The sequence below is a fragment of the Zonotrichia leucophrys genome, chromosome 4, assembly GCF_028769735.1.
Source record: "Zonotrichia leucophrys gambelii isolate GWCS_2022_RI chromosome 4, RI_Zleu_2.0, whole genome shotgun sequence".
NCBI lineage: Eukaryota > Metazoa > Chordata > Aves > Passeriformes > Passerellidae > Zonotrichia > Zonotrichia leucophrys.
The window spans coordinates 70,639,547-70,662,594 of record NC_088173.1 but is presented as its reverse complement, the minus strand read 5'-3'; the positions used below and the strand labels follow the sequence as shown (position 1 = coordinate 70,662,594).

Genomic DNA, 23,048 nt, shown 5'->3' with positions numbered 1-23,048 from the left:
TGCGGGGACACTCCAGGGCTGGCGCAGGTCCCTGTGGGATGGGGACAGTCCCAGCGAGGGACCCCGAGCTCCCGGGAAGGCGGAGGAGGCTCCGGGCACCCTCTGCCCGTCCCGTCCCCGTTCCCCAGGACGGGATGTCCCCGGCCAAAGCCACACGTGTCACCCCGTCACATCGCCCATTTGGGGACAAAGGGGCTGCGGGGACCCGCCACGTGCGGGTGGCACCGTGATCTCCGCCAAACTCATTTTAGTGTTTTTTTATTTACTTCTGAGAAAAAGATCCCCGATCTCCGGGAGGGTCCCCCGAGGTCTGTTCCAGCCACTGCACCGGCGACACTCGAGGGGACACGGACCCCCCCAGAGCGGGGCCGGGCGCCGGGAGGCGCGGCCCCGGGAGCCGCTCCGTTTCCAGCGGCCTGTCCTGCCACTCCTCCGCCTCTCCGTACTCCGAGAGCCGGCACTCCGGGTAGGGCAGGATGGGCTTCAGGTCCTTCTCCGCCCTCCTCAGCGCCTCGTCGCCGTGCTCGTCCCCGGCGTGCCCCGCCAGGGCCGGCCCGCGGCGCTCGCAGTGTCCCCAGCGCACGGTGACACCGGGGGCCAGGCGCACCGAGGCCAGCCAGGGGTCGCAAAGCTGCGGCTCGGCCCTGGCGGCGCGGGCCGTGCCCGGGATCACCTGCACAAGGGATCCCGGCACCGGTAACCGGCTCCGGGACGCTCCCAAGCGCGGCCGCTCGGCCTCGGTGCTCACGTCCAGCACCTTGACCTCGGGCAGCACCCAGCGGGAGGCGCCGCGCCGGGCACCGAGCCGGGGCACGCCGGGGCTGCGGGAGGGACGCCGCTGGGGGACGGACGCCGCGCTGGAGCGGGAGGATGATGATGGTGGCGGTGCTGCCTCTTGCTCGCGGGGCTCCGGTGCTGCCGGTGCTGCGGGTTCCGGGGGTGCAGCCGGCGGAGGAACCGGGGGAGGAGGCGCGACCGGCCGGGGAACCGGGCGTGGGGGAGCGACCGGCGGGGCCGCCCGGGGCTGCGGGGGCCGGCAGGGTTGGCGGCGCCTCCCGGGGGACCGGGAGCGGCGGCGGCCGCGCTCGCGGGGCTGCGGAGCGCTGGGCGGCTTCGGGCGCGGCGGCGGGCGCGGACCGGGAGGCTGAACCGGAGCGGCGGCGGAGCGGGACTGGCACGGCGGGCAGAGGGACCCGGTGTGAGTGCGGGGTGGGGTCATCCCGGTGTGGGTGACACCGCTGGGGCTCAGCCCGAGGGGTTTCGGGGAGGGGGAACCGGGGCACGTCTCACCTGGCCCGGGGACAGAGGGACACCCACGACGGTGTCGCGACCGACGGGACCTTTGGCTGTCACCGGGAGAGCCCCGGACGGGACCGGACCGCGGGGCCGAGGGGAATCCACGGCGGGAGCAGCGCCGGGAGCCTCACCGGGACCCACGGGCGGACTTTGAGCCTCGTCTTCCTCGGAGAGCTCCTCGGACGAGAGCTGGCCAGAGGGGACAGAGGGGACGGGTGCGGTGACACCGCCATCCCGCGGCCCGGGCGGGCTCCGGGGGCTCGGGGACCCTCTCACCTCTTCCAAGGGCGGAGAGGCCTCGGCGACGGCGACAACGCCCGGTGTCCACGAGTCCCAGATCCCGGCCGGGGGCTCCTCGTCCTCCTTCCAGACCCCGTCCCGCTCGGGCTCCGGGTCCCCCTGGGGCTCGGGGACTTTGTCATCGCGCACCAGGAAGCGCCACTCGGCCACGAACAGGATGGCATCCCGCGCCCGCGCCACCGCGAACGGCACCCGCTGGGGACACGGCGCTGAGAGCCCGCCCGCGCCCCCGGCCCCCCAAAACCCCCCAAAATCACGGTGGGGAGGGGTCTCTCACCTGCCGAGCCACGGACGCCAGCGCCACCTCGGCCAGGACGCGCTGCAGGAGCTCATCCAGGAGCTGCTCCACGTCCAGCGGCTCCGGAGGCTCCGGGGACGGGCTGGGCTGCGGCGAGGCGCGCCCCGAGCCCCGCGGGGAGCCCCGCCGGGACGGCCGCGCCCGGGGCTTGTCCTGCTTCGATCGGGCCCCGGCGCCGCGGGATTTGCCCTTCTGTGCGGGGACAGAGGCACCGAGAGATCCTGTGTGGCCCGCGGGAGCGGCCCGGTGTGTCCCGGTATGGACCGGTGCGTCCCAGTATGGACCAGTGTGTCCCAGTACGGACCGGTGTGTCCCAGTATGGACCAGTACATTGCTACACAGCCCAGTGTGTCCCAGTATGGACCAGTGTGTCCCAGTATGGACTGGTGTGTCCCAGTATGGACCAGTGCATCCCAGTATGGACCAGTGCACTGCCACACAGCCCAGTGTGTCCCAGTATGGACCGGTGTGTCCCAGTATGGACCAGTGTGTCCCAGTATGGACCGGTGTGTCCCAGTATGGACCGGTGTGTCCCAGTATGGACCAGTGTGTCCCAGTATGGACCGGTGTGTCCCAGTATGGACCAGTGCGCCCCAGTATGGACCAGTGTGTCCCGGTATGGACCAGTGCACTGCCACACAGCCCAGTGTGTCCCAGTATGGACCAGTGTGTCCCAGTATGGGCCAGTGTGTCCCAGTATGGACCAGTACAGTGCCATGCAGCCCAGTGTGTCCCAGTACGGTGTGTCCCAGTATGGACCAGTGCACTGCCACACAGCCCAGCGTGTCCCAGTATGGACCAGTACAATCATGCAGCCCAGTGCGTTCCAGTATGGACCAGTGTGTCCCAGTATGGACCAGTACACCGCCACGCAGCCCAGTGTGGCCCCTCAGCTCATCCCAGTACATCCCAGTATAGCTCAATACATCCCAGCCCACCTCAGCATGGCTTCCCAGTACATCCCAGCTCATCCCAGTACATCCTGGTACAATCCAGCCCACCACAGCATGGCCCCCCCAGTTCATCCTAATACATCCCAGTACATCCCAGTACATCCCAGTGCATCCCAGGATAGCCCAGTACCTCCCAGCCCACCCCAGCATGGACCCCCAGCTCATCCCAGTATATCCTAGCACATCCCAGTATAGTCCAGTACCTCCCCGCCCACCCCATCATGGCCCCCCAGATCATCCCAGTATAGCCCAGCTCATCCCAGTACATCCCAGTACACCCCAACTCCCCACATCCCCCAGCTCCTCCCAGCCATCCCCCGCCCCCTCTGCCCCGCTCCGCCTCCTCCCAGTCCCTCCCAGTCCCTCCCAGTTCCCCCAGTCCCCCCAGTCCTTCCCAGTCCCTCCCAGTTCCCCCAGTCCCCCCAGTCCCTCCCAGTCCCCCCAGTCCCTCCCAGTCCCTCCCAGTCCCTCCCAGTCCCTCCCAGTTTCCCCAGTCCCACCTCCGCCATCTCCGCCCCTTTGGCGTCCTGGGCTCCACGGCAACGTGACGTAATCACCGTGCGCCGGTTGCCTGTACGTCATCACGCCGCGACGCGTCTCCATGGCGGCGGCAAGCACCGGGTGAGCGGGGGGCGGGGAACCGGGGGGGAACCGGGGGGGAACGGAGAGAACCGGGGGCACTGAGGGGAACGGGGGGCACTGAGGGGAACCGGGGACATTGAGGGGAACGGGGGGCATTGAGGGGGAATCGGGAGGCACTGAGAGGAAACCGGGGGGAACCGGGGGGCACTGAGGGGGAACGGGGGTACTGAGGGGAACCGAGGGCGGGACGAGCAGGGCTCGGGGCTCGGGGAGGGCTCGGGGGTCCGTGAGGTGGGGCTGGGCTGGGGTCCCTGGCACGGGAGATCGGGCCGGGGGTGTGGGGGGCACTGGGAGGGGAGAGGGGGGATCTGCCCCCAGAGCCCTGGATCTGCCCCCGCTGCCCTGGATCTGCCCCCAGACCCTGGAGCTCCACAGACCCCCTTGGAGCTGTCCCCCACTCTCCTGAATCTGCCCCCAGCGCCCTGGATCTGCCCCCTGCTCCTCTGGATCTGCCCCCCTCCCCTGGATCTACACCCTGACCCCTGGAGCTCTCCAGACCCCCCCTGGATCTGCCCCCTGCTCCTCTGGACCTACCCCCAGCCTCCCCTGGAGCTCCCTGGACCCTCTTGGATCTGCCCCCAGCCCCCCAGATCTGCCCCTCTCTCCACTTTGATCTGCCCCAGCCCCACCTGGATCTGCCCTCAAACCCCTGGATCTGCCCCCGCTCCCCTGGATCTGCCCCCAGACCCTGGAGCTCCACAGACCCTCTGGGAGCTGTCCCCCACTCTCCTGGATCTACCCCCAGCCCCCCGGATCTGCCCTCAAACCCCTGGATCTGCCCCTCTCTCCACTTTGATCTGCCCCAGCCCCACCTGGATCTGCCCCCAGCCCCCGGGTCTGCCCTCAAACCCCTAGATCTGCCCCCGCTCCCCTGGATCTACCCCCAGACCCTCTGGGAGCTGTGCCCCACTCTCCTGGATCTACCCCCACCCCCCCGGATCTGCCCTCAAACCCCCGGATCTGCCCCTCTCCTCCACTTTGATCTGCCCCAGCCCCACCTGGATCTGCCCCCAGCCCTCCAGACCTGCCCTCTGTCCACTTTGATCTGCCCCAGCCCTACCTGGATCTGCCCTCAAACCCCTGGATCTGCCCATCTCCACTTTGATCTGCCCCAGCCCCACCTGGATCTGCCCCCAGCCCCCCCTGGATCTGCCCCTCTCTCCACTTTGATCTGCCCCAGCCCCACCTGGATCTGCCCCCTGCTCCTTTGGACCTACCCACAGCCCCCCTAGATATACCCCCAGCCCCCCCAGATCTGCCCCTCTCTCCACTTTGATCTGCCCCAGCCCCACCTGGATCTGCCCTCAAACCCCCGGATCTGCCCTCAAACCCCTGGATCTGCCCCTCTCCCACTTTGATCTGCCCCAGCCCCGTGGATCTGCCCTCAAACCCCTGGATCTGCCCCTCTCTCCACTTTGATCTGCCCCCAGCCCCCCGGATCTGCCCCCAGCCCGCCGGATCTGCCCCTCATTCCACTTTGATCTGCCCCAGCCCCCCGGATCTGCCCCTCCCCATCTAGACTCACCCCCAGCCCCACACCAGCCCCTCTTGCATCCTCCCCATTCCCTCCCCATTCCCTCCCCATTCCCTGCCCACCCCTCAGCTCCGCTCCAGCCCCCCCAGACTCCGCCCCGCGGTGCCCCGTTACCCCCCGTTACCGCCGTGCCCGCAGGCCGTACCGGCGGGAGCGCAGCCTGGCGCTGCGCAGCAGCAGCTCCGCCCTGTACAACAACCTGGCCGTGCTGTGCCCGCCCGGGCGCGCCCCCGCCTTCGGGGCCGTGCACGGCTCCAGCCTCAGCCTGCTGGGCACCGAGGGGCACCCGCGGCAGCTGCAGGCCAGGGGAGGGGGCTCTGCCCTCAGCACCCCGCTGCTGACTCAGGTGAGGCACGGGGACAGCGGCGGGCGGGGGGTGGCACCGGGCCCTGGCACCTCCTGGCACTGGGTGGGGGTCGTGGCACAGCCCTGGCATTGGGGAGGGGTCATGTCACAGCCCTGGCACCTCCTGGCACTGGGTTGGGGTCATGTCACGGCCCTGGCACCTCCCTGGCACTGAGGAGGGGTCGTGTCACAGCCCTGGCACCTCCTGGCACCTCCCTGGCATTGAGTGGGGGTTGTGTCATGGTCCTGACATCTCCCTGGCACCTCCCTGGCACTGAGGGGGTTTCATGTCACAGCCCTGGCACCTCCCTGGTATTGGGGAGGGGTCGTATCACCGCCCTGGCATTGGGTGGGGGTCGTGGCACAGCCCTGGCATTGGGGAGGGGTTGGGGGGGGGTCGTGGCACAGCCCTGGCACCTCCTGGCATTGGGGAGGGGTCATGTCACAGCCCTGGCATTGGGTTGGGGTCGTGTCACAGCCCTGGCACCCCCTGGCACCTCCCGGGCACTGAGGGGGGTTCATGTCACAGCCCTGGCACTGAAATGGGGGTGTGGGGGGTTCAGGATCCCGCGGGGCTCAGAGTGTGGGCAGGGGAGGGGAAGGAGCCCCCTGAGGGGTCTGGGGGGATTTGGGGGGTCCTTGAGGGCAGCAGGGATTGACCTGGGGGGCATCAAACACATCTGGGGGAGGGGATGGCACCCCAGGAGGAGATCTGGGGGCTCCAGGAGGAGATTTGGGGGCTCCAGGAGGAGATTTGGGGGTTCCTGATCCAGGGGCAGGAATTTGGGGTTCTCCTGGAGGAGCATTGGAGAGGTTTCAGGCCGGGATTTTGGGGGTTCTCCAGGGGAAGACCCCCAGGAGGTGGGGTTGGAGGACAGGGGGTCCCTCAGTGTCCCCATGAGGGGACAGGGGGTCCCTCAGTGTCCTCAGGGGGTCCCTCAGTTTCCCCAGAAAGGGACAGGAGATCCCTCAGTGTCCCCAGGAGGGGACAGGAGATCCCTCAGTGTCCCCAGGAAAGGACAGGAGATCCCTCAGTGTCCTCAGGAGATCCCTCAGTGTCCCCAGGAGGGGACAGGGGGTCCCTCAGTGTCCCCAGGAGGGGACAGGAGATCCCTCAGTGTCCCCAGGAGGGGACAGGGGGTCCCTCAGTGTCCCCAGAAAGGGACAGGGGGTCTTTCAATGTCACCAGGAAGGGACAGGAGGTCCCTCAGTGTCCTCAGGGGGTCCCTCAGTGTCCCCAGGAGGGGACAGGGGGTCCCTCAGTGTCCCCTCCGTGTCCCCACAGGCCGCATGGTGCGAGCTGCCATCGCGGGTGCTGCTGGTGCTGACGTCCCAGCGTGGGGTGCAGGTGAGGCCTGAGGGGTCCTGGGGGGCACTGGGGGTGTCCTGGGGTGTCCTGGGTGTCCCCCTGTCCCCCCAGAGTGTCCCAGCTGTCCCTCCATGGCAGATGTACGATGCTGATGGCTCCACCATGGTGTTCTGGCACGCCCTGGATGTCCCAGAGCTCCCTGCAGGTGAATCCCCCCGAGCCCCCCAGCCCTGCCCTGCCCAGGCCACCTCTGACCCTGTCCCCAAGTGCCACCTGCCCAGGGCTGGGCACTGCAGCCCTGCCAGGGTGGGAATTCCAGCCCTTTCCAGGAGGGAATTTTGCCAATATCCAACCTAAACCTCCCCTGGCACAGCTTGGGGCTGTTCCCTCTCATCCTGTCCCTGTTCCCTGTGTCCCCTCCTGGCAGGGAGTTGTGCAGAGCCACAAGGTCCCCATTTGTCCAACCCTTCTGTCAAACCCTAAAACTTTCCTACAAATCCATTTCCCACAGCCCCTGATCCCCCTTTGCTCCAGGTCGAGCCCCTTCCCCACCTCCTGCACACCAACACCTCAAAATCTTCTTGTGACAGACCCAAAAATGTGCCAGGACTGGGGTGTGACCCCCAATTCCTGTCCCAGGGTGACACAAACCTGTTCCCAGCCCCAATTCCTGTCCCAGGGTGACACAAACCTGTTCCCAGCCCCAATTCCTGTCCCAGGGTGACACAAACCTGTTCCCTGTCCCAGGGTGACACAAACCTGTTCCCATCCCCAATTCCTGTCCCAAACCTGTTCCCTTCCCCAATTTCTGTCTCTCAGTGACACAAACCTGTTCCCTGTCCCACAGTGACACAAACCTGTTCCTTTCCCCAGTTCCTGTCCCAAACCTGTTCCCTGCCCCAATCCCTGTCCCAAACCTGTTCCCTGCCCCAATCCCTGTCCCACAGTGACACAAACCTGTTCCCTGTCCCACAGTGACACAAACCTGTTCCCTGCCCCAATTCCTGTCCCAAACCTGTTCCCATCCCCAATTCCTGTCCCACAGTGACACAAACCTGTTCCCTGTCCCACAGTGACACAAACCTGTTCCCTGTCCCAGGTGACACAAACCTGTTCCCTTCCCCAATCCCTGTCCCAGGGTGACACAAACCTTTTCCCTTCCCAATTCCTGTCCCAAACCTGTTCCCTGCCCCAATCCCTGTCCCACAGTGACACAAACCTGTTCCCTGTCCCACAGTGACACAAACCTTTTCCTGTCCCAAACCTGTTCCCATCCCCAATTCCTGTCCCAAACCTGTTCCCATCCCAAACCTGTTCCCTTCCCCAATTCCTGTCCCAAACCTGTTCCCATCCCCAGTTCCTGTCCCAAACCTGTTCCCACCCCCAATTCCTGTCCCAAACCTGTTCCCATCCCCAATCCCTGTCCCACAGTGACACAAACCTGTTCCCAGCCCCAATTCCTGTCCCAGGGTGACACAAACCTGTTCCCTGTCCCAAGGTGACACAAACCTGTTCCCTGTCCCAGGGTGACACAAACCTTTCCTTTCCATCCCAGCCCATTCCGTGTTCGCCCGAGGCATCGCCGCTGCCGGCGGCCGCTTCGTCTGCGTGGGTGAGCCCAGGTGTGGGCAGGGGGGTGGCCCTGGGCTGGCCCAGCCCCTGCTGACCCCCCTGGCCCCACAGGGACATCCTTTGGGGCCGTGCTGGTGTTTGACATCCCCCCCAAAGGGACCAACGTGACGCTGAGCGAGGTCCTGGAGCAGCACCGCGATCCCATCACCGACATGGCGGCCGAGCAGGGCCAGGCCCCGGTATGGGGGAGAGGGGGACCCTAAATCTCATCAGGGACATCTGCCACTGTCCCAGGTGGCTTCAAGCTGGTCTTGGACACTTCCAGGGATCCAGGGCCGGCCACACCCTCACAGGGAAGGATTTCTTCCCAAAATCCCACCCAAATCTCCCCTTCTCCTGTGGGAAGCCATTCCCTGTGTCCTGTCACCCCATCCTTTGTCCCAAATTCCTCCCATCTCTCCTGCAGCCTCCTGGAAGCTCCCAGGGCAGGTCCCTGCAGACTCCCCAGGCAGTTTCCTCCCACTCAGCACTTTCCCTGATGAGTCACTGAACTTTCCTTGCTCTGGGATCCCCAAGGAATTCATCCCCCAGATGCCATTCCCGAGCTGCAGTGTCACCATGGGGACACGGAGCTCTTGTGTCACCTCCCGCTGCCACCCCGGCCTTTGCTCCCAGGCTTCCCAGGGCTGCACTGGGGCATTCCCAGGGCCGGGAATCCTCACGGAGGGAGGGAGGGAGGGAGGGGTGCCCTGATCCTTGCTCGAAATCCACCCTGGCCTGGCAGCGTGGGCAGGGCCGGACAAGTCCCAGCCCCGCTCCGGACCCGTCAGCGCTTCAGGAGCTGTCCCAGCTTGTCCTGGTGCCCGTGGGACAGTGGCACCCCCAAGTGGGGACACTGCCCGGTGTCCCTGAGCCACGTGTCCCCACAGGACGGCGCTGGGGACCTGGTGACAGCCGATGACTCGGGGACGCTGTGCCTGTGGAGCAGCGGGGAGGAGTTCACGCTGCTGGGGAAGATCCCGGGCTCCGGGTGAGCCGCGGGGGTGTCGCGGGTGTCGGACACGGGGAGGGGACAGCCCTGGTGGTGACACCGGGGACAGCCCTGGGTGGTGACACCGGCCCCGTGCGCAGCTGCACGTGCTCCTCGGTGGCGCTGTGGAACGGGATCGTGGCCGCGGGCTACGGGAACGGGCAGATCCGGCTGTGGGAGGCGGGCTCGGGGCGGATCCGCGCCCAGCTCAGCGCTCACGCCCGCTGGATCTACGCCATCGACCTGGCACCGCTCACCGGCAAGGTACGGGGGGAACGGGCACGGCTGGGGGCACCCAAAGCATCCCATGCTGGCATCCTGCCCGATATCCCAGCCTGCATCCCACACCGACATCCACCTGGCATTCCAACCTGGCATCTCACCCTGGCATTCCAGCCTGAAATCCCAACCTGAAATCCCAGCCTGCATCCCACACCGACATCCACCTGGCATTCCAACCTGAAATCTGAACCTGACATCCCACCTTGAATTCCATCCTGAAATCCCAACCTGGCATTCCAACCTGAAATCTCAACCTGGGATTCCAACTTAAAATCTTAACCTGGCATTCCAAGCTGAAATTCCAGCCTGGCATCCCACCCTGACATCCCACCTGGCATTCCAACCTGAAATTCCAGCCTGCATCCCACACCAACATCCACCTGGTATTCCAGCCTGAAATCCAAACCTGACATCCCACCTTGAATTCCATCCTGAAATCCCAACCTGGCATTCCAACCTGATATCCCAACCTGGCATCCCACCTGGCATTCCAACCTGAAATTCCAGCCTGGCATCCCACCCTGACATCCCACTTGGCATTCCATCCTGAAATCTGAACCTGACATCCCACCTTGAATTCCAGCCTGAAATCCCAACCTGGCATTCCAACTTAAAATCTTAACCTGGCATTCCAACTTAAAATCTTAACCTGCATTCCAACCTGACATCCCAACCTGATATCCCAACCCAGCATCCCACCTGGCATTCCAACCTGAAATTCCAGCCTGGCATCCCACACCGACATCCACCTGGCATTCCAACCTGAAATCCCAACCTTTCATCCCACCTTGAATTCCAGCCTGAAATCCCAACCTGAAACCCCAGTCTGCATCCCACACCGACATCCACCTGGCATTCCAACCTGAAATCCAAACCTGACATCCCACCTTGAATTCCATCCTGAAATCCCAACCTGGCATTCCAACCTGAAATCTCAACCTGGCATTGCAACCTGAAATCTCAACCTGGCGTTCCAACTTAAAATCTTAACCTGGCATTCCAAGCTGAAATTCCAGCCTGGCATCCCACCTGGCATTCTAACCTGAAATCCCAACTTTTCATCCCACCTTGAATTCCAGCCTGAAATCCCAACCTGCATCCCACCCCAACATCCACCTGAAATTCCAACCTGACATCTCAGCCTGGCATTCCAACCTGGCCTTCCAACCTGAAATTCCAACCTGGCATCCCAACCTGGCATTCCATCCTGAAATCCCAACCTGGCATCCCACCTTGAATTCCAGCCTGAAATCCCAACCTGGCATTCCAACCTGAAATCCCATCCCAACATGCCAACTGGCATTCCAACCAGAAATCCCAGTTTGGAATTCCATCCTGAAATCCCAACCTGACCTTCTACCTGGCATTCCAACCTGAAATTCCAACCTGGCATCCCAGGTGGATTCCTGTCCCAGAGTGACAAGAATTCCAACCTGAAATCCCAGCCTGACATCCCACTTTGAATTCCAACCTGAAATGCCAACCTGGCATCTCACTTTGAATTCCATCCTGAAATGCCAGCCTGGCATCCCACTTTGAATTCCAGTCTCAAATCCCAACCTGCATCCCACCCCAACATCCACCTGGCATTCCAACCTGACATCTCAGCCTGGCATTCCAACCTGGCCTTCCAACCTGAAATCCCAACCTGGCATCCCACCTTGAATTCTATCCTGAAATCCCAACCTGGCATTCCATCCTGAAATCCCAACCTGGCATCCCACTTTGAATTCCAGCCTGAAATCCCAACCTGGCATTCCATCCTGAAATCCCAACCTGGCATTCCAACCTGAAATCCCATCCCAACATGCCAACTGGCATTCCAACCAGAAATCCCAGTTTGGAATTCCATCCTGAAATCCCAACCTGGCATCTCACTCCACATCCCACCTGGCATCCCAACCTCAAATCCCACCCTGCCAGTGGCACTGCCACCTCCGTGGTGTCCCCACTGTCCCCCTGCTCCCCTGGCAGCTGCTCTCGGGTGCAGAGGATTCCTTTGTCCACGTCTGGAAGCTCAGCAGGAACCCGGACACCGATGACATCGAGGTCAGTCCGGGCTGGGGACAGACACAGGGACACGGGGACAGGGATGTGGCCCCTGGAGCTGTGGCAATCCCGGAATTGGGGTTGGAATTGGATGCGCCCCCCGCAGGTGCAGCACTGCCACGCCGAGTGTGTGACAGACACTCAGGTGTGCGGCGCCCGCTTCTGTGACCCTGCTGGCGACACCTTCGCTGTCACCGGCTACGACCTGAGCGAGATCCTGTGCTACGGCCCCGCCTGAGCCGGGACAACGGGAATGCCGGGACAATCCACCGGGAATGCCGGGACAATCCACCGTGGGTGAGGGCTGAGCACGGAGCCCTCTGTGGCTCCGGCCGGGATCCCCCCGTGCCCCCCGAAACCCTCCCGAGGGCCGGGAGCGGCTGCAGCAGCCCCGAGGGGATCCTCGCGTGGCTCCCACCGGCCCCGGGACCCTCGCGTGGCTCCCACCGGCCCCGGGATCCTCCCGTGGCTCCCACCGGCCCCGGGATCCTCCCGTGGCTCCCACCGGCCCCGGGATCCTCCCGTGGCTCCCACCGGCTCCGGGATCCTCGCGTGGCTCCCACCGGCCCCGGGACCCTCCCACCGGCCCCGGGATCCTCCCGTGGCTCCCACCGGCCCCGGGACCCTCCCACCGGCTCCGGGATCCTCGCGTGGCTCCCACCGGCCCCGGGATCCTCCCGTGGCTCCCACCGGCCCCGGGATCCTCCCACCGGCTCCGGGATCCTCGCGTGGCTCCCACCGGCCCCGGGACCCTCCCACCGGCCCCGGGATCCTCGCGTGGCTCCCACCGGCCCCGGGACCCTCCCGTGGCTCCCGCCCTTCCCGGAGGGCAGCGTGGCTGGGAACGGAGCCGGCTCAGACGGGAGGATCCCGGTAAAACCTGTGCTACCTGCTGCTCCTGCCCCCAGAGCCCAGCCCGGCGTCCCGGGTGCGGCATCTGCCGGGCCCAGCTCCTGGGGAGGGGACAAAACGGGGGACAGAACCCAGGGGGACATGGGGGATCCTGCATCCCAACCCTCCCAGGATCCCAGATCCCCCGTGGGGATGCTGCAGTCCCATGGCAGCTGGCCAGATGTTTGCGATGTTTCCAGCTGTGCTGCGGGGCTGGGAAGAGCGGCAGCAGCTGCAGCAGGACCGCAGGGACAGCCCCGGGTCCCCCGCAGCCCCCCCACGATGTCCCTGAGCCCCCCCCACGGGAGCTGAGGTGACCCCGGGCTCTGCTCCCAGGGAGGGGGAAATGGGGGGCTCAGCCCCTGAGGTGGGGGGAACCCCCCAACCCCTCCCCACCCCTCCTGTCGGGGGTCTCCCCCACCCATAAATGACCCCCCCCCCACCCTGAAGGTCCCACTCGTGTCCCCCCAATGTGTGGGTCAGGTCCCCCCCCCCAATAAATACACCCCAGTGAAGCCCCCCCGTGTCACTCCTTCCTGGGGGACCCAGCTGGGTTTGGGGGGCTCAGCAGGGTTTGGGGGGTCCCAGCAGGGTTTGGGGGGCCCAGCAGGGTTTGGGGGGCCCAGCAGGGTTTGGGGGGCTCAGCAGGGTTTGGGGGGCCCAGCAGGGTTTGGGGGGTTCAGCAGGGTTTGGGGGTCCCAGCAGGGTTTGGGGGTCCCAGCAGGGTTTGGGGGTCTCAGCAGGGTTCGGGGGGCTCAGCAGGGTTGGGGGGGCCCAGCAGGGTTTGGGGGACCCAGCAGAGTTTGGGGGGCTCAGCAGAGTTTGAGGGGCTCAGCAGAGTTTGGGGGGCCCAGCAGGGTTTGGGGGACTCAGCAGAGTTTGGGGGGCTCAGCAGGGTTTGGGGGTCTCAGCAAGGTTTGGGGGGCCCAGCAGAGTTTGGGGGGCCCAGCAGGGTTTGGGGGGCTCAGCAGAGTTTGGGGGGCACTCAGGAGGGTTTGGGGGCTCAGCAGGGTTTGGGGGCTCAGCAGGGTTTGGAGGGGCCCAGCAGAATTTGGGGGTCCAGCAGGGTTTGGGGGGCCCAGCAGGGTTTGGGGGGTCCCAGCAGAGTTTGGGGGGGCTCAGCAGGATTTGGGGGGTTCATTAGCGTTTAAGGGGGCTCAGCAGACTTGGGGGTCCCAGCAGGGTTTGGGGGGGCTCAGCAGGGTTTGGGGGGCTCAGCAGGGTTTGGGGGGGCCCAGCAGAGTTTGGGGGGGCTCAGCAGGGTTTGGGGGGGCCCAGCAGGGTTTGGGGGGCTCAGCAGGGTTTGGGGGGGGGTCAGCAAGGTTTGGGGGGTCCCAGCAGGGTTTGGGGGGCCCAGCAGGGTTTGGGGGGCTCAGAAGGGTTTGGGTGGCTCAGCAAGGTTTGGGGGGGCCCAGCAGAGTTTGGGGGACCCAGCAGGGTTTGGGGAGCTCAGAAGGGTTTGGGTGGCTCAGCAAGGTTTGGGGGACCCAACAGGGTTTGGGGGGGCTCAGCAGGGTTTGGGGGGCCCAGCAGTGTTTGGGGGCTCAGCAGGGTTTGGGGGCTCAGCAAGTTTTGGGGGGCTCAGCAGGGTTTGGGGGGCCCAGCAGGGTTTGGGGGGCCCAGCAGGGTTTGGGGGGTTCAGTAGCGTTTGTGGGGCTCAGCAAGGTTTGGGGGTTCAGCAGGGTTTGGGGGGGCCCAGCAGGGTTTGGGGGGCCCAGCAGGGTTTGGGGGCCCAGCAGGGTTTGGGGGGGCCCAGCAGAGTCCGGCTCCGTTACAAAAAGCTTTATTAAAGGTTAAAACAGCCGCTGCTGAGGTGGGGGGGCCCCGCTCCGGGCCGGGTGGGACCCCGAGGCCGGGGGGGGATGGGGGGACCCCGCTGTGCTCCTGGGGTAAAAAAGTGTAAAAACGGTTGTGCAGTTCAGCCCGGGGGAGGGGACAGCGACAATGCCACACCCCCGCGACAGCGACAATGATCCCCCCTCCCCATCCAAGGCACAGAGATGAGCCGGGGGCTCTGCAGCCACACAAGCACCCAGGGACCCCTCCCCGCGCCCACCCACCCACCCACCCGCCCTGCTCACAGCTTGGACCCCCCCCATGAAGAGGAGGGGGAGAAAATACAGCACCAGAGAGCCCTACGGGGGTGGGGACCCCCCAGAAATGAAAGGGGGAGCGGCAGAGCCCCCGCTGCCCGCGCACCCCCAGCCCCAAATACTGCTCGGTCAGAGGTAGCACCAGCCGTGGGGAGGGGGCCCTGCCGGGGGAGGGGGCTCAGCACGGCCCCCCCCCTCACCGGGGAAAGGCACGGTGGCACCGGGGGGGCTGCGAGCCGGCAGAGCCTGTAAACAGCCGGGGATGGGGGGGTAAACAAGCCCTTGGGGACCCCCACCCCGGCCAAGCCCCCTGGTTCAGTGCTCTGGGGGGGGGGGGGTCCCAGGGCTGAGAGACACAGCCCGGGGTGGGGGGTCCTGGGCCAACCCCTCTGTTCAGTGTGGGGTCCCTGGGGCTGAGGGTGGGGGTCCTGAGCCCCTCAGCCCAGCACAGGGACCCCCAGCCCTTCATGGGAGCCCAGAGCCCTCAACACAGGGACCCCCAGCCCAACACAGGGACCCCCAGCCCAGCACAGGACCCCCAGCCCAACACAGGGACCCCCAGCCCTTCATGGGAGCACAGGGCCCTCAACACAGGGACCCCCGGCCCAGCACAGGACCCCCAGCCCAACACAGGGACCCCCAGCCCTGCATGGGAGCCCCTCAGCCCTGCATGGGAGCCCCTCAGCCCTTTATAAAAGCCCCAGGCCCAAGCCCCTCACTCCACAGAGGGACCCACAGCCCAGCTGAGCCCCCCAAGTCAAGTGTGGGGGTCTCAGGGCCTGACCCCCCCAGCCCATCCAAGCCCCCCAGCCCCGAGCCCCTCACTCACCACAGGGACCCCCAGCCCAGCTGAGCCCCCTCACCCTGCACGGGGACCCCGAGGCCGAACCCCCTGCTCAGCCCAGGGGCTCCCAGCCCTCCCGAGCCCCCCAGCCCCACACGGGGGTGCCCTCCCCGAGCCCCCCCGCTCAGGACACGGGCGGGGAGGGTCTCCAGAAGCACCACTTGCTGCGGGGGTGCTGCTTGCGCTGCAGCTGCTCCTCGCGCTCCCGCTCCTTCTTGGAGCGCAGGTACAGATCCTCCTCCTTCAGGTACCACACCGGCGGCCAGCGGTGCCGCTCGAAGTGAGCCTGGTTCTCTGCGGGGACACCGCGGGGCTCAGGGCACGGCTGGGGACCCCCTGCCCTCCCTGTGCCCCCCACCCACCCCATCCATCCATCCATCCGTACCTGGGGACATGAACTTCATCTCGCGGGGGAAGCGGCGGCACACGCGGTTGTAGTTGGTGCAGATGTAGTGCAGGCACCACGCCGCCAGCTGCCGGGCGTTGTGGAACTGGGGAGGGATTTGGGGGGGGGGGTCACCCCATCACTTGGGAATCTCTATGCCCCCCCCTCGGGGGTCTCCGTGCCCCCCAGCCCCCCCGTACCTGCGTCATCTCCAGGTAGATGATGACCTGCTCGTCGATCTCCACGCGCTGCATGAAGGCTCGCAGCAGCTCGTCCACGGCGTATTGCTCTGGGAAAATGGGGGGAAATGGGGGTTCAGGGGGGGTCACACAGCGGGGACGGGCCCCCCCCGGGCCCCCCCGCGCTTACATAAGGGACAGCGAGTGACACATGGGGACGATCGATGATCGATCCGTCCCCGCGGCGGCAGCGGGGCATTGGTGACGTCAGGGACCGGGGGATACCGGGGGGGGTGGGGGGCTCACCGGTGAGCGCCTGCAGCCGCGGCAGGCACAGCCGGTCCGTGAGGATCAGCAGCTCCATGGCGTCCAGGTCGGGCGTGGGGGTGAAGACCCCGGTGTAGAGGAAGTCGAGGACGGCGCGGAGGCAGGCGCAGTTGGTGCCGGGCAGCGACACCTGTGGGATTGGGGGGAGCTCAGAGACACCCCCAAAGGAGGCTGGGGGAAAGGGGGACACTCCTGGAAGTGCCTGAGCTGGCACAGCACCCCCAGCCCTGGAATAGCCCACACATCCCAGCACAGCAGGAAGAAGTAGGATACACGTATCCCTAAGCCAGGGGCTCTGAGCAGCCCCCTGACCCCAACCCAAATGCCTCCCCTGCCCCCCGGAGCCACAGGTGCCCCCCGGTGCCCACCTCGCTGGCGTAGCTCTCGCGGAAGCCCCCCCGGAACATGGCCCTCATCCAGTCACAGCCCGCGATGAGCAGCGGCTTGTGCGCCGGCACCGCGCCGTCATCCACCAGGAACACCACATCTGGGGACAGGGACAGCTCAGGGGGGACACAGCCACCCCCCAGGTAGCCCTTGTGCCCCCCAGCCCAGGGACAGCCACCCCTGGGACACTGCAGACCAGGGAGAGGCACTCATTGACCGCCACTGTCATGGAGACAAGAATCCCTTGGACACCCCTTCCATGAAGACACCACTGCCTTGGGGACAACCATCCCTTGGACACCCCTTCCATGGGGACACCCCTTCCATGGGGACACCACTGCCTTGGGGACAAGAATCCCTTGGGCACCTTTCCATGGGGACAGCCACCCCTCAGACACCACTGCCTTGGGGACAGGAATCCCTTGGACACCCCTTCCATGGGGACACCACTGCTCTGGGGACAAGAAACCCTTGGACACCCCTTCCATGGGGACACCACTGCTCTGGGGACAGCACCCCTTGGACACCCCTTCCATGGGGACACCACTGCTCTGGGGACAAGAAACCCTTGGACACCCCTTTCCATGGGGACACCACTGCTCTGGGGACAAGAAACCCCTGGACACCCCTTCCATGGGGACACCACTGCCTTGGGGACAAGAAACCCTTGGACACCCCTTCCATGGGGACACCACTGCCTTGGGGACAAGAAACCCTTGGACCCCCCTTCCATGGGGACACCACTGCTCTGGGGACAAGAAACCCCTGGACACCCCTTCCATGGGGACACCACTGCTCTGGGGACAACCATCCCTTGGACACCCCTTCCATGGGGACACCACTGCTCTGGGGACAAGAAACCCTTGGACACCCCTTCCATGGGGACACCACTGCCTTGGGGACAAGCACCCCTCGGCCACCACAGCCCAGAACTGTCACTCCACCCCAGCAGCCCCTCCATGACTGACTGGGACAGGCCCCAGACTCCAAAGACCTCAGAGGTGGAAGGGGCTCAGGCTGACCACATCCCCGTGACCCCACTGGCACCACGAGAAGGTGACACCATCTGGAGGTGACAGTGGTGACCCTCCCGTCCCCACATGCCCCACCCCACCCCCTATACCTGCAAAGACCCCCTTGGCCAGGCACTCCTTGACGCGGTTGGCGCGGCGCACGTGGAAGGCCTTGGTGATCTCCTGGTTCATGAAGCTCTCCTGGTTGAGCTCGTTGGCCACCATCATGCGCAGGTCGAACACCTCGAGCAGCTCGGCCACGGCCCCCACCTGCCTCAGGTCCCCGTGGGGCCTCTCCAGCTTGCCCGTGTACAGATACTCCAGCACGGCGCGCAGCGGCTCCGGCCGCACGCCCCGGTCCATGGCCACCACCGCCATGCGCCGCTCCCGCCCCGCCACCGGGTCGGCCACCGCCTCCCAGCGCAGGCTCAGGAAGCCGCGGCCCCACGAGGACAGGTCACGGCCGTCCCCGTCCCCCTCGCCGGGCGGCTCCTCCAGCGTGAACAGGTCGTAGAAGCGGGAGCAGGCGGTGGCCAGGTAGACGCGGTGGGCGAAGACGCGGTGGCCGCCCTGCAGCTGGAAGACGACGTCGGCGCAGAGCGGGGCCTGGAACAGCGCGGCCGGGCCCCCCCCCAGCCCCGGGGGGGCGTCGGGCACCTGGATGAGGGGCGGGGGGGGCTTGGGGGGCAGGAAGGGCGCCTGCAGCAGCGGGCGCTGCATCTTGCGCAGGTGGGACTTCCAGAACTGCAGGTGGCGGCGGGACACGAGCGCGGCGCGGATGGCGTTGTCGAACACGTCCTTGACGCCGAACTGGGCCACCACGCTGGTCTCGTAGTAGGGCACCCCCAGCTCCTGGGCCACCTCGTGGCCCCGCTCCGGTGGCAGGATGTCCGAGGGCTTGATGGGCCTGGGGGGGCACGGACAGGGCGGGGGCTGAGGGGGTGTCCAGGGCAGCCCCTGCTCGTTCCAAGGGTGCTGGGAGGTCTCGTGGCCATGCCAGGGGGTGCTGGGAGGGTGGCCCCTCGTTGTGGGGGTGCCAGGGGGGCCTCCCAAGCCAGGAGTGCTGGGCAGGGCACAGGTTCCAGCCCATAAGTGCTGACCCACAGGGGGACCCCATCCTGCCGGGAGATGACACACCCTCACATGTTGGTGACAAAACTCCCCATAGCGGCACAGGGAGGGGTCCCCACTCAATGGTGACACTCTGAGGTGTCCCTGTCCCCGTGGGACGCTCTGGGGACTCACTTGGCCAGCGGCCGGCGCGCGCGGTTGACGGCGTCCAGGTCGGCGTAGCGCAGGTCCAGCTGGCAGCCCACCAGCACGATGGGGGTGCGCGGGCAGAAGTGCTTGATCTCGGGGTACCACATGCTCTTCACGTGCCGCAGCGAGTTGGGGTTCGCCAGCGAGAAGCACAGCACCACCACGTCCGACCTGCGCAGTGGGGGACGGCAGCGCTGTCCCGGTGCCACCCGGCATCCCCAAACGTGTCCCCAAACATGGCACCCAGGTCATTGTCCCCAGTCTGGGACCCCCCAGGAGCCTCAGGAGCCCCCGAGAGCCCCCCAGCCACGGGAACCCCACAGATCCCCGCGGCCACACGAACTCCATGGCGTCTGGGAGCCCCGTGACAGCGACAGGGGACAGGAGGGACCCCACGGGACCTGGCTTTGTGTCACCACTGCCACGGGCTGCCCCAGCTCGGGTGGGCACCGTGGTGGTCCTGAGCCATGGGGGAGTCCCACGGGGGGTGTTTGGGTGGGTGCCAGCCCCCAGCTCCGGGGACATTCCACGCCTGCTGTCCCCAATCCCGCCCCGCGCCCACCGTGGGGCGGCCACTGCCATCCCAGGGAGGGAAAGGTGCCAGGGGACCTGGGGGCGTGCCAGGGGACATGAAGGGGTGCCAGGGGACACACGGGGGGCTGTGCCAGGACACACAGGGGGGTTCCAGCACCCCCAAGTCCCCGCAGCAGCCGCGTGGCCCCGGGCCCGGGTTGTTTTTAGTCCGAGCCGGGACGGGACGTGACCGGGAGGCGCCGCTGGAGCCGGGCCCGTGTCCCAGACCAAGATAGCCGCCACCGGCCCCCCCGGGGCCCTCCGCCAGCCCCGGGGCCACCGCGAGCGGCGGGGACAGGGCCCCCCCAGCCCCACGGGCCCCGCCGTGCCGCGGGGAGATTAGCGGAGCCGCGGGGCTGGCGCGGGGAGGCGGCGATAAGAGAGCCCGGACGTGCCAGCGGCCACGGGCACCGGCTGTTTACAACCGGGGGACACCGGAGATCTGGAGGGGCCCCTTCTGCGGCCAGCTCAGCGCCCCCACAAAGGATTCCCGCACCACAAGAGCCCCCCTGGAGCCGCCCCCCACGCACAGCTCCGGAGGGTCCCTGCTCGGGGCGGGGGGTTCGGGGGGCAGTGTTGGGGTCGCGGTGGCCCCAAAGGTGTCCCCAAAGGAGGGGGATGGCGTTTGGGGTGCCAGAGCTGCTCCCCGGGGGCTGGCAGGAGCCCAAGGGGCTCCGTTGGCTCCGGGCATCCCGGGATGGGCAGGGCTGGCGTTCGGGGGCTGGGGTGGGGGCTGGGCTGCCGGTGAGCGGAGCCGGGGTGCCGGTGGGGGTCTCGGGGTGCCGGTGCCGGTAGGGGGTGGGGTTCCGACGGCGGGTCGCGGTCCCACCTGCCATAGGCGAAGCGCCGGTCTTTATGGTGGTCCCCAAAGGTGTCCCAGAGACGCAGGGAGACGCTGACCTCGTCCACCACATCCCGGGAGCGCTCCAGCACCTGTCGGCACCGGGAACGGCACCGGGAACGGCACCATCACCGACCGCCCTGCCCGGAACCACCGGGACCACCCCGCTGCGCCCCCGCTGCCCCCTCCCGGTTCCCCGCTCGGTGTCCCTCGCGGTACCGGCTGCTCCCCGGTGCTCGGTACCCCCTGTTGCTCCCCCCCCGCCCCCCTGCCCCGCCGTGCCCGGCGATGCCCGGTGTCCCCGGTAACGCCCCTCCCGCCGTTTCCCCGCTCGCTCGGTGCCCGGCGGTGCCCGGCAGTGCCCGGCGGTGCCCTCACCTCCTGGCAGACGCGGTACTGGTCGATGGCCCACACGGTGGGCACGTGCGTGGCCAGCAGCCGGTACTGGCTCAGCGTGGCGTTGCAGGCGCGGGCGCAGATCAGCCGCGTCTTGCCCACGGCGTTGTCGCCAACCACGACGCACTTGATGGTCTCGACGTTGGGCCGCTCGTAATCCACGTCGGGGTCCATGGGGGCGCGGGGGGCCCCGGGCAGCGGAGCGGCCCCGCTCAGCGCCCCCCGCCCGGCCCCGGCCCGTTACCGGCCCCCGCCCCGCCCGCCCCGCCCCACCCCGCCTAGCAGCCAATCAGCGCGCGCCGCCGCGGCACGCCCCGCCCCACCTCGCCCCGCCCCGCCAATCCCGCGCGGCGCCGCCCGCCTGGCCACGCCCCCCGCGGCCCCGCCCCGCGCGCGGACAAAGGAGCGCCGCCAGGGGGCGCCGCAACGCCACGTGACGGGTCAGCCCCCCGGGGCCACGCCCACACCCGCGGCCGAGGCCACGCCCACTGGGCGGGGTCATTGGATACGCCCCCATGAGAGACCACGCCCATATGGGCGTGGGGCGGGGTCGCGACAGCGGCGACAGCCGCGATAGCAGCGAGAGCAGCGACAGCAGTGACACCTGTGACAGCAGCGGCATCAGTGACAGCGGTGACAGCAGTGACAGTAGCGGGACACACCAGTAAAACCGGTGACAGCAGTAACCCCAGTGACACCAGTTAAACCAGTGACACCAGTACAACCAGCACTACCGGTTACACCAGTCAAAGCGGTGACGTCACTGACGGCAGTGACAGCAGTGACACCGGTGACAGTAGCGGGACACACCAGTAAAACCGGTGACAGCAGTAACCCGAGTGGCACTTGTCAAACCAGTGACACCAGTAAAACCAGTACTACCGGTTACACCAGTCAAAGCGGTGACGTCACTGACAACAATGACAGCAGTGACAGCAATGACAGCAATGACAGCAGTGACACCAGGGACACACCAGTAAAACCGGTGACAGCAGTAACCCGAGTGACACCAGTTAAACCAGTGACACCAGTAAAACCAGTACTACCGGTTACACCAGCCAAAGCAGTGACGTCACTGATAACAATGACAGCAGTGAGATAACAATGACAGCAGTGACAGCAATGACAGCAGCGACACCAGTGACAGATTTGATACCAGTAAAACCAGCAAAACCAGTAAAACCAGTGACACCAGTAAGAGTGACACCAGTAGAAAGTAACACTGGTGACACCAGCAACACCAGTGACACCAATGACACCACTCAGACCAGTAATGCCACTCACACCACTCACACCAGTGCCACCAGTGGTCCCCGGTGACAGGGGGTGACACGGCTCGCCGCACTGGGCTGGGCGTGTCCCTGGGCCCACGATCCCATTTTCCAGCATTTTTCTCCTCCCCGGGGATTTGGGATTTTCCAGCCGCGGTGCCCAAATAAGGGAACGGGGAGAGGCTTTGGGACAGGAGCCCTGTGGGGACGGGCCGGGCCAGACTCTGGGCTGGGAATGTCCCCAAGACCCCCCCGCCACCCCCTTCATGGTCGAGGGGCACCCGGTGACTCCCCCAGCCCCAAAATCCCATTTCCTGGAGTAAAAAGGGAATGGGGGAGAGGCTCCAGGGCCGGGGGAGGGGACAGGGGGGACAGTTTGGGGACCCTGGTGGTGGGATGGGATCCTGGCACTGCAGCCACATTCCAGCGCTGGAGCCGGGCACACGGCCCAGCCTGGGCCCCTGGGACCTGCCCCACGTCCTGCTGTGACATCTGTGTCCTGCTGTGGGATCCTGGGACCTCCACTGGCATTCCAGAGTGGGATCCTGGGACCTGCGTCCATGTCCTGAAATGGGAATCTGGCACAGCACCCTCATCCCGGTGCAGCACCCTCATCCCAGTACGGCACCCTCACCCCAGTATGGGACCCCCATCCTGGTATGGGAACCTCATCCCGGTACAGGGGCCCTCATACAGGGACCCTCATCCTGGTACAGGGTCCTCTACCCCAGTACAAGGACCCTCATCCCCTGGTATAGGGACCCCTATACTGATACGGGACCCTCATCCCACTATGGGACCTTCATCCTGGTACAGGACCCTCTATCCCAGTACAAGGACCCTCATCCCAGTACAGGGTCCTCATCCCAGTATGGAACCCCCATCCCTGTACAGGATCCTAATCCCGGTGCAGGGACTGTCATACAGGGACCCTCATCCCAGTACAGGGACCCCCATCCTGGTACAGGAACCCCACCC

General features: G+C 66.2%; 3 protein-coding genes across 3 annotated transcripts; 1 reads left to right on the top strand and 2 right to left on the bottom strand.

Annotated features, from left to right (window-relative positions):
- Positions 1-242: 242 nt before the first annotated feature.
- On the bottom strand, positions 243-5,179 carry C4H2orf81 (chromosome 4 C2orf81 homolog). The gene is made up of 6 exons (XM_064712085.1): positions 5,148-5,179; positions 3,348-3,444; positions 1,874-2,086; positions 1,573-1,791; positions 1,291-1,485; positions 243-1,171 (listed from the first exon to the last, which is right to left on the bottom strand). The coding sequence occupies exons 2-6, from the start codon at positions 3,354-3,356 to the stop codon at positions 263-265; spliced, it is 1,545 nt and encodes a 514-aa protein (XP_064568155.1). The 5' UTR covers positions 3,357-3,444; positions 5,148-5,179; the 3' UTR covers positions 243-262.
- WDR54 (WD repeat domain 54) lies at positions 3,408-12,084 on the top strand. The gene is made up of 10 exons (XM_064712089.1): positions 3,408-3,468; positions 5,162-5,369; positions 6,654-6,716; positions 6,816-6,882; positions 8,233-8,289; positions 8,361-8,488; positions 9,179-9,279; positions 9,381-9,543; positions 11,536-11,610; positions 11,717-12,084. Exons 1-10 carry the CDS (start codon positions 3,449-3,451, stop codon positions 11,846-11,848), a joined length of 1,014 nt encoding a protein of 337 aa, XP_064568159.1. The 5' UTR covers positions 3,408-3,448; the 3' UTR covers positions 11,849-12,084.
- A 3,048-nt stretch (positions 12,085-15,132) lies between these two features.
- LOC135447194 (rho-related BTB domain-containing protein 2-like) lies at positions 15,133-21,049 on the bottom strand. The gene is made up of 9 exons (XM_064712083.1): positions 20,782-21,049; positions 20,392-20,495; positions 18,975-19,160; positions 17,840-18,636; positions 16,698-16,816; positions 16,309-16,459; positions 16,024-16,112; positions 15,824-15,929; positions 15,133-15,732 (listed from the first exon to the last, which is right to left on the bottom strand). Exons 1-9 carry the CDS (start codon positions 20,971-20,973, stop codon positions 15,563-15,565), a joined length of 1,914 nt encoding a protein of 637 aa, XP_064568153.1. The 5' UTR covers positions 20,974-21,049; the 3' UTR covers positions 15,133-15,562.
- Positions 21,050-23,048: the final 1,999 nt, after the last annotated feature.

Bases quoted from the DNA above. Each gene is read 5' to 3' on its own strand.
- WDR54 (XM_064712089.1), top strand. From the start codon at position 3,449: ATGGCGGCGGCAAGCACCGG. The intron at 3,469-5,161 runs GTGAGCGGGGGG...CCGTGCCCGCAG, and splicing joins ATGGCGGCGGCAAGCACCGG to GCCGTACCGGCGGGAGCGCA. The intron at 11,611-11,716 runs GTCAGTCCGGGC...CGCCCCCCGCAG, and splicing joins CGGACACCGATGACATCGAG to GTGCAGCACTGCCACGCCGA.
- LOC135447194 (XM_064712083.1), bottom strand. From the start codon at position 20,973: ATGGACCCCGACGTGGATTACGAGCGGCCCAACGTCGAGACCATCAAG. The intron at 16,113-16,308 runs GTGAGCCCCCCA...CCATTTTCCCAG, and splicing joins GCGGCTGCAGGCGCTCACCG to AGCAATACGCCGTGGACGAG. The intron at 15,930-16,023 runs GTACGGGGGGGC...ATCCCTCCCCAG, and splicing joins TCTACCTGGAGATGACGCAG to TTCCACAACGCCCGGCAGCT.
- C4H2orf81 (XM_064712085.1), bottom strand. The intron at 1,792-1,873 runs GTGAGAGACCCC...CCGTGTCCCCAG, and splicing joins TGGCGTCCGTGGCTCGGCAG to CGGGTGCCGTTCGCGGTGGC. The intron at 1,486-1,572 runs GTGAGAGGGTCC...CCCTCTGGCCAG, and splicing joins CCTCTCCGCCCTTGGAAGAG to CTCTCGTCCGAGGAGCTCTC.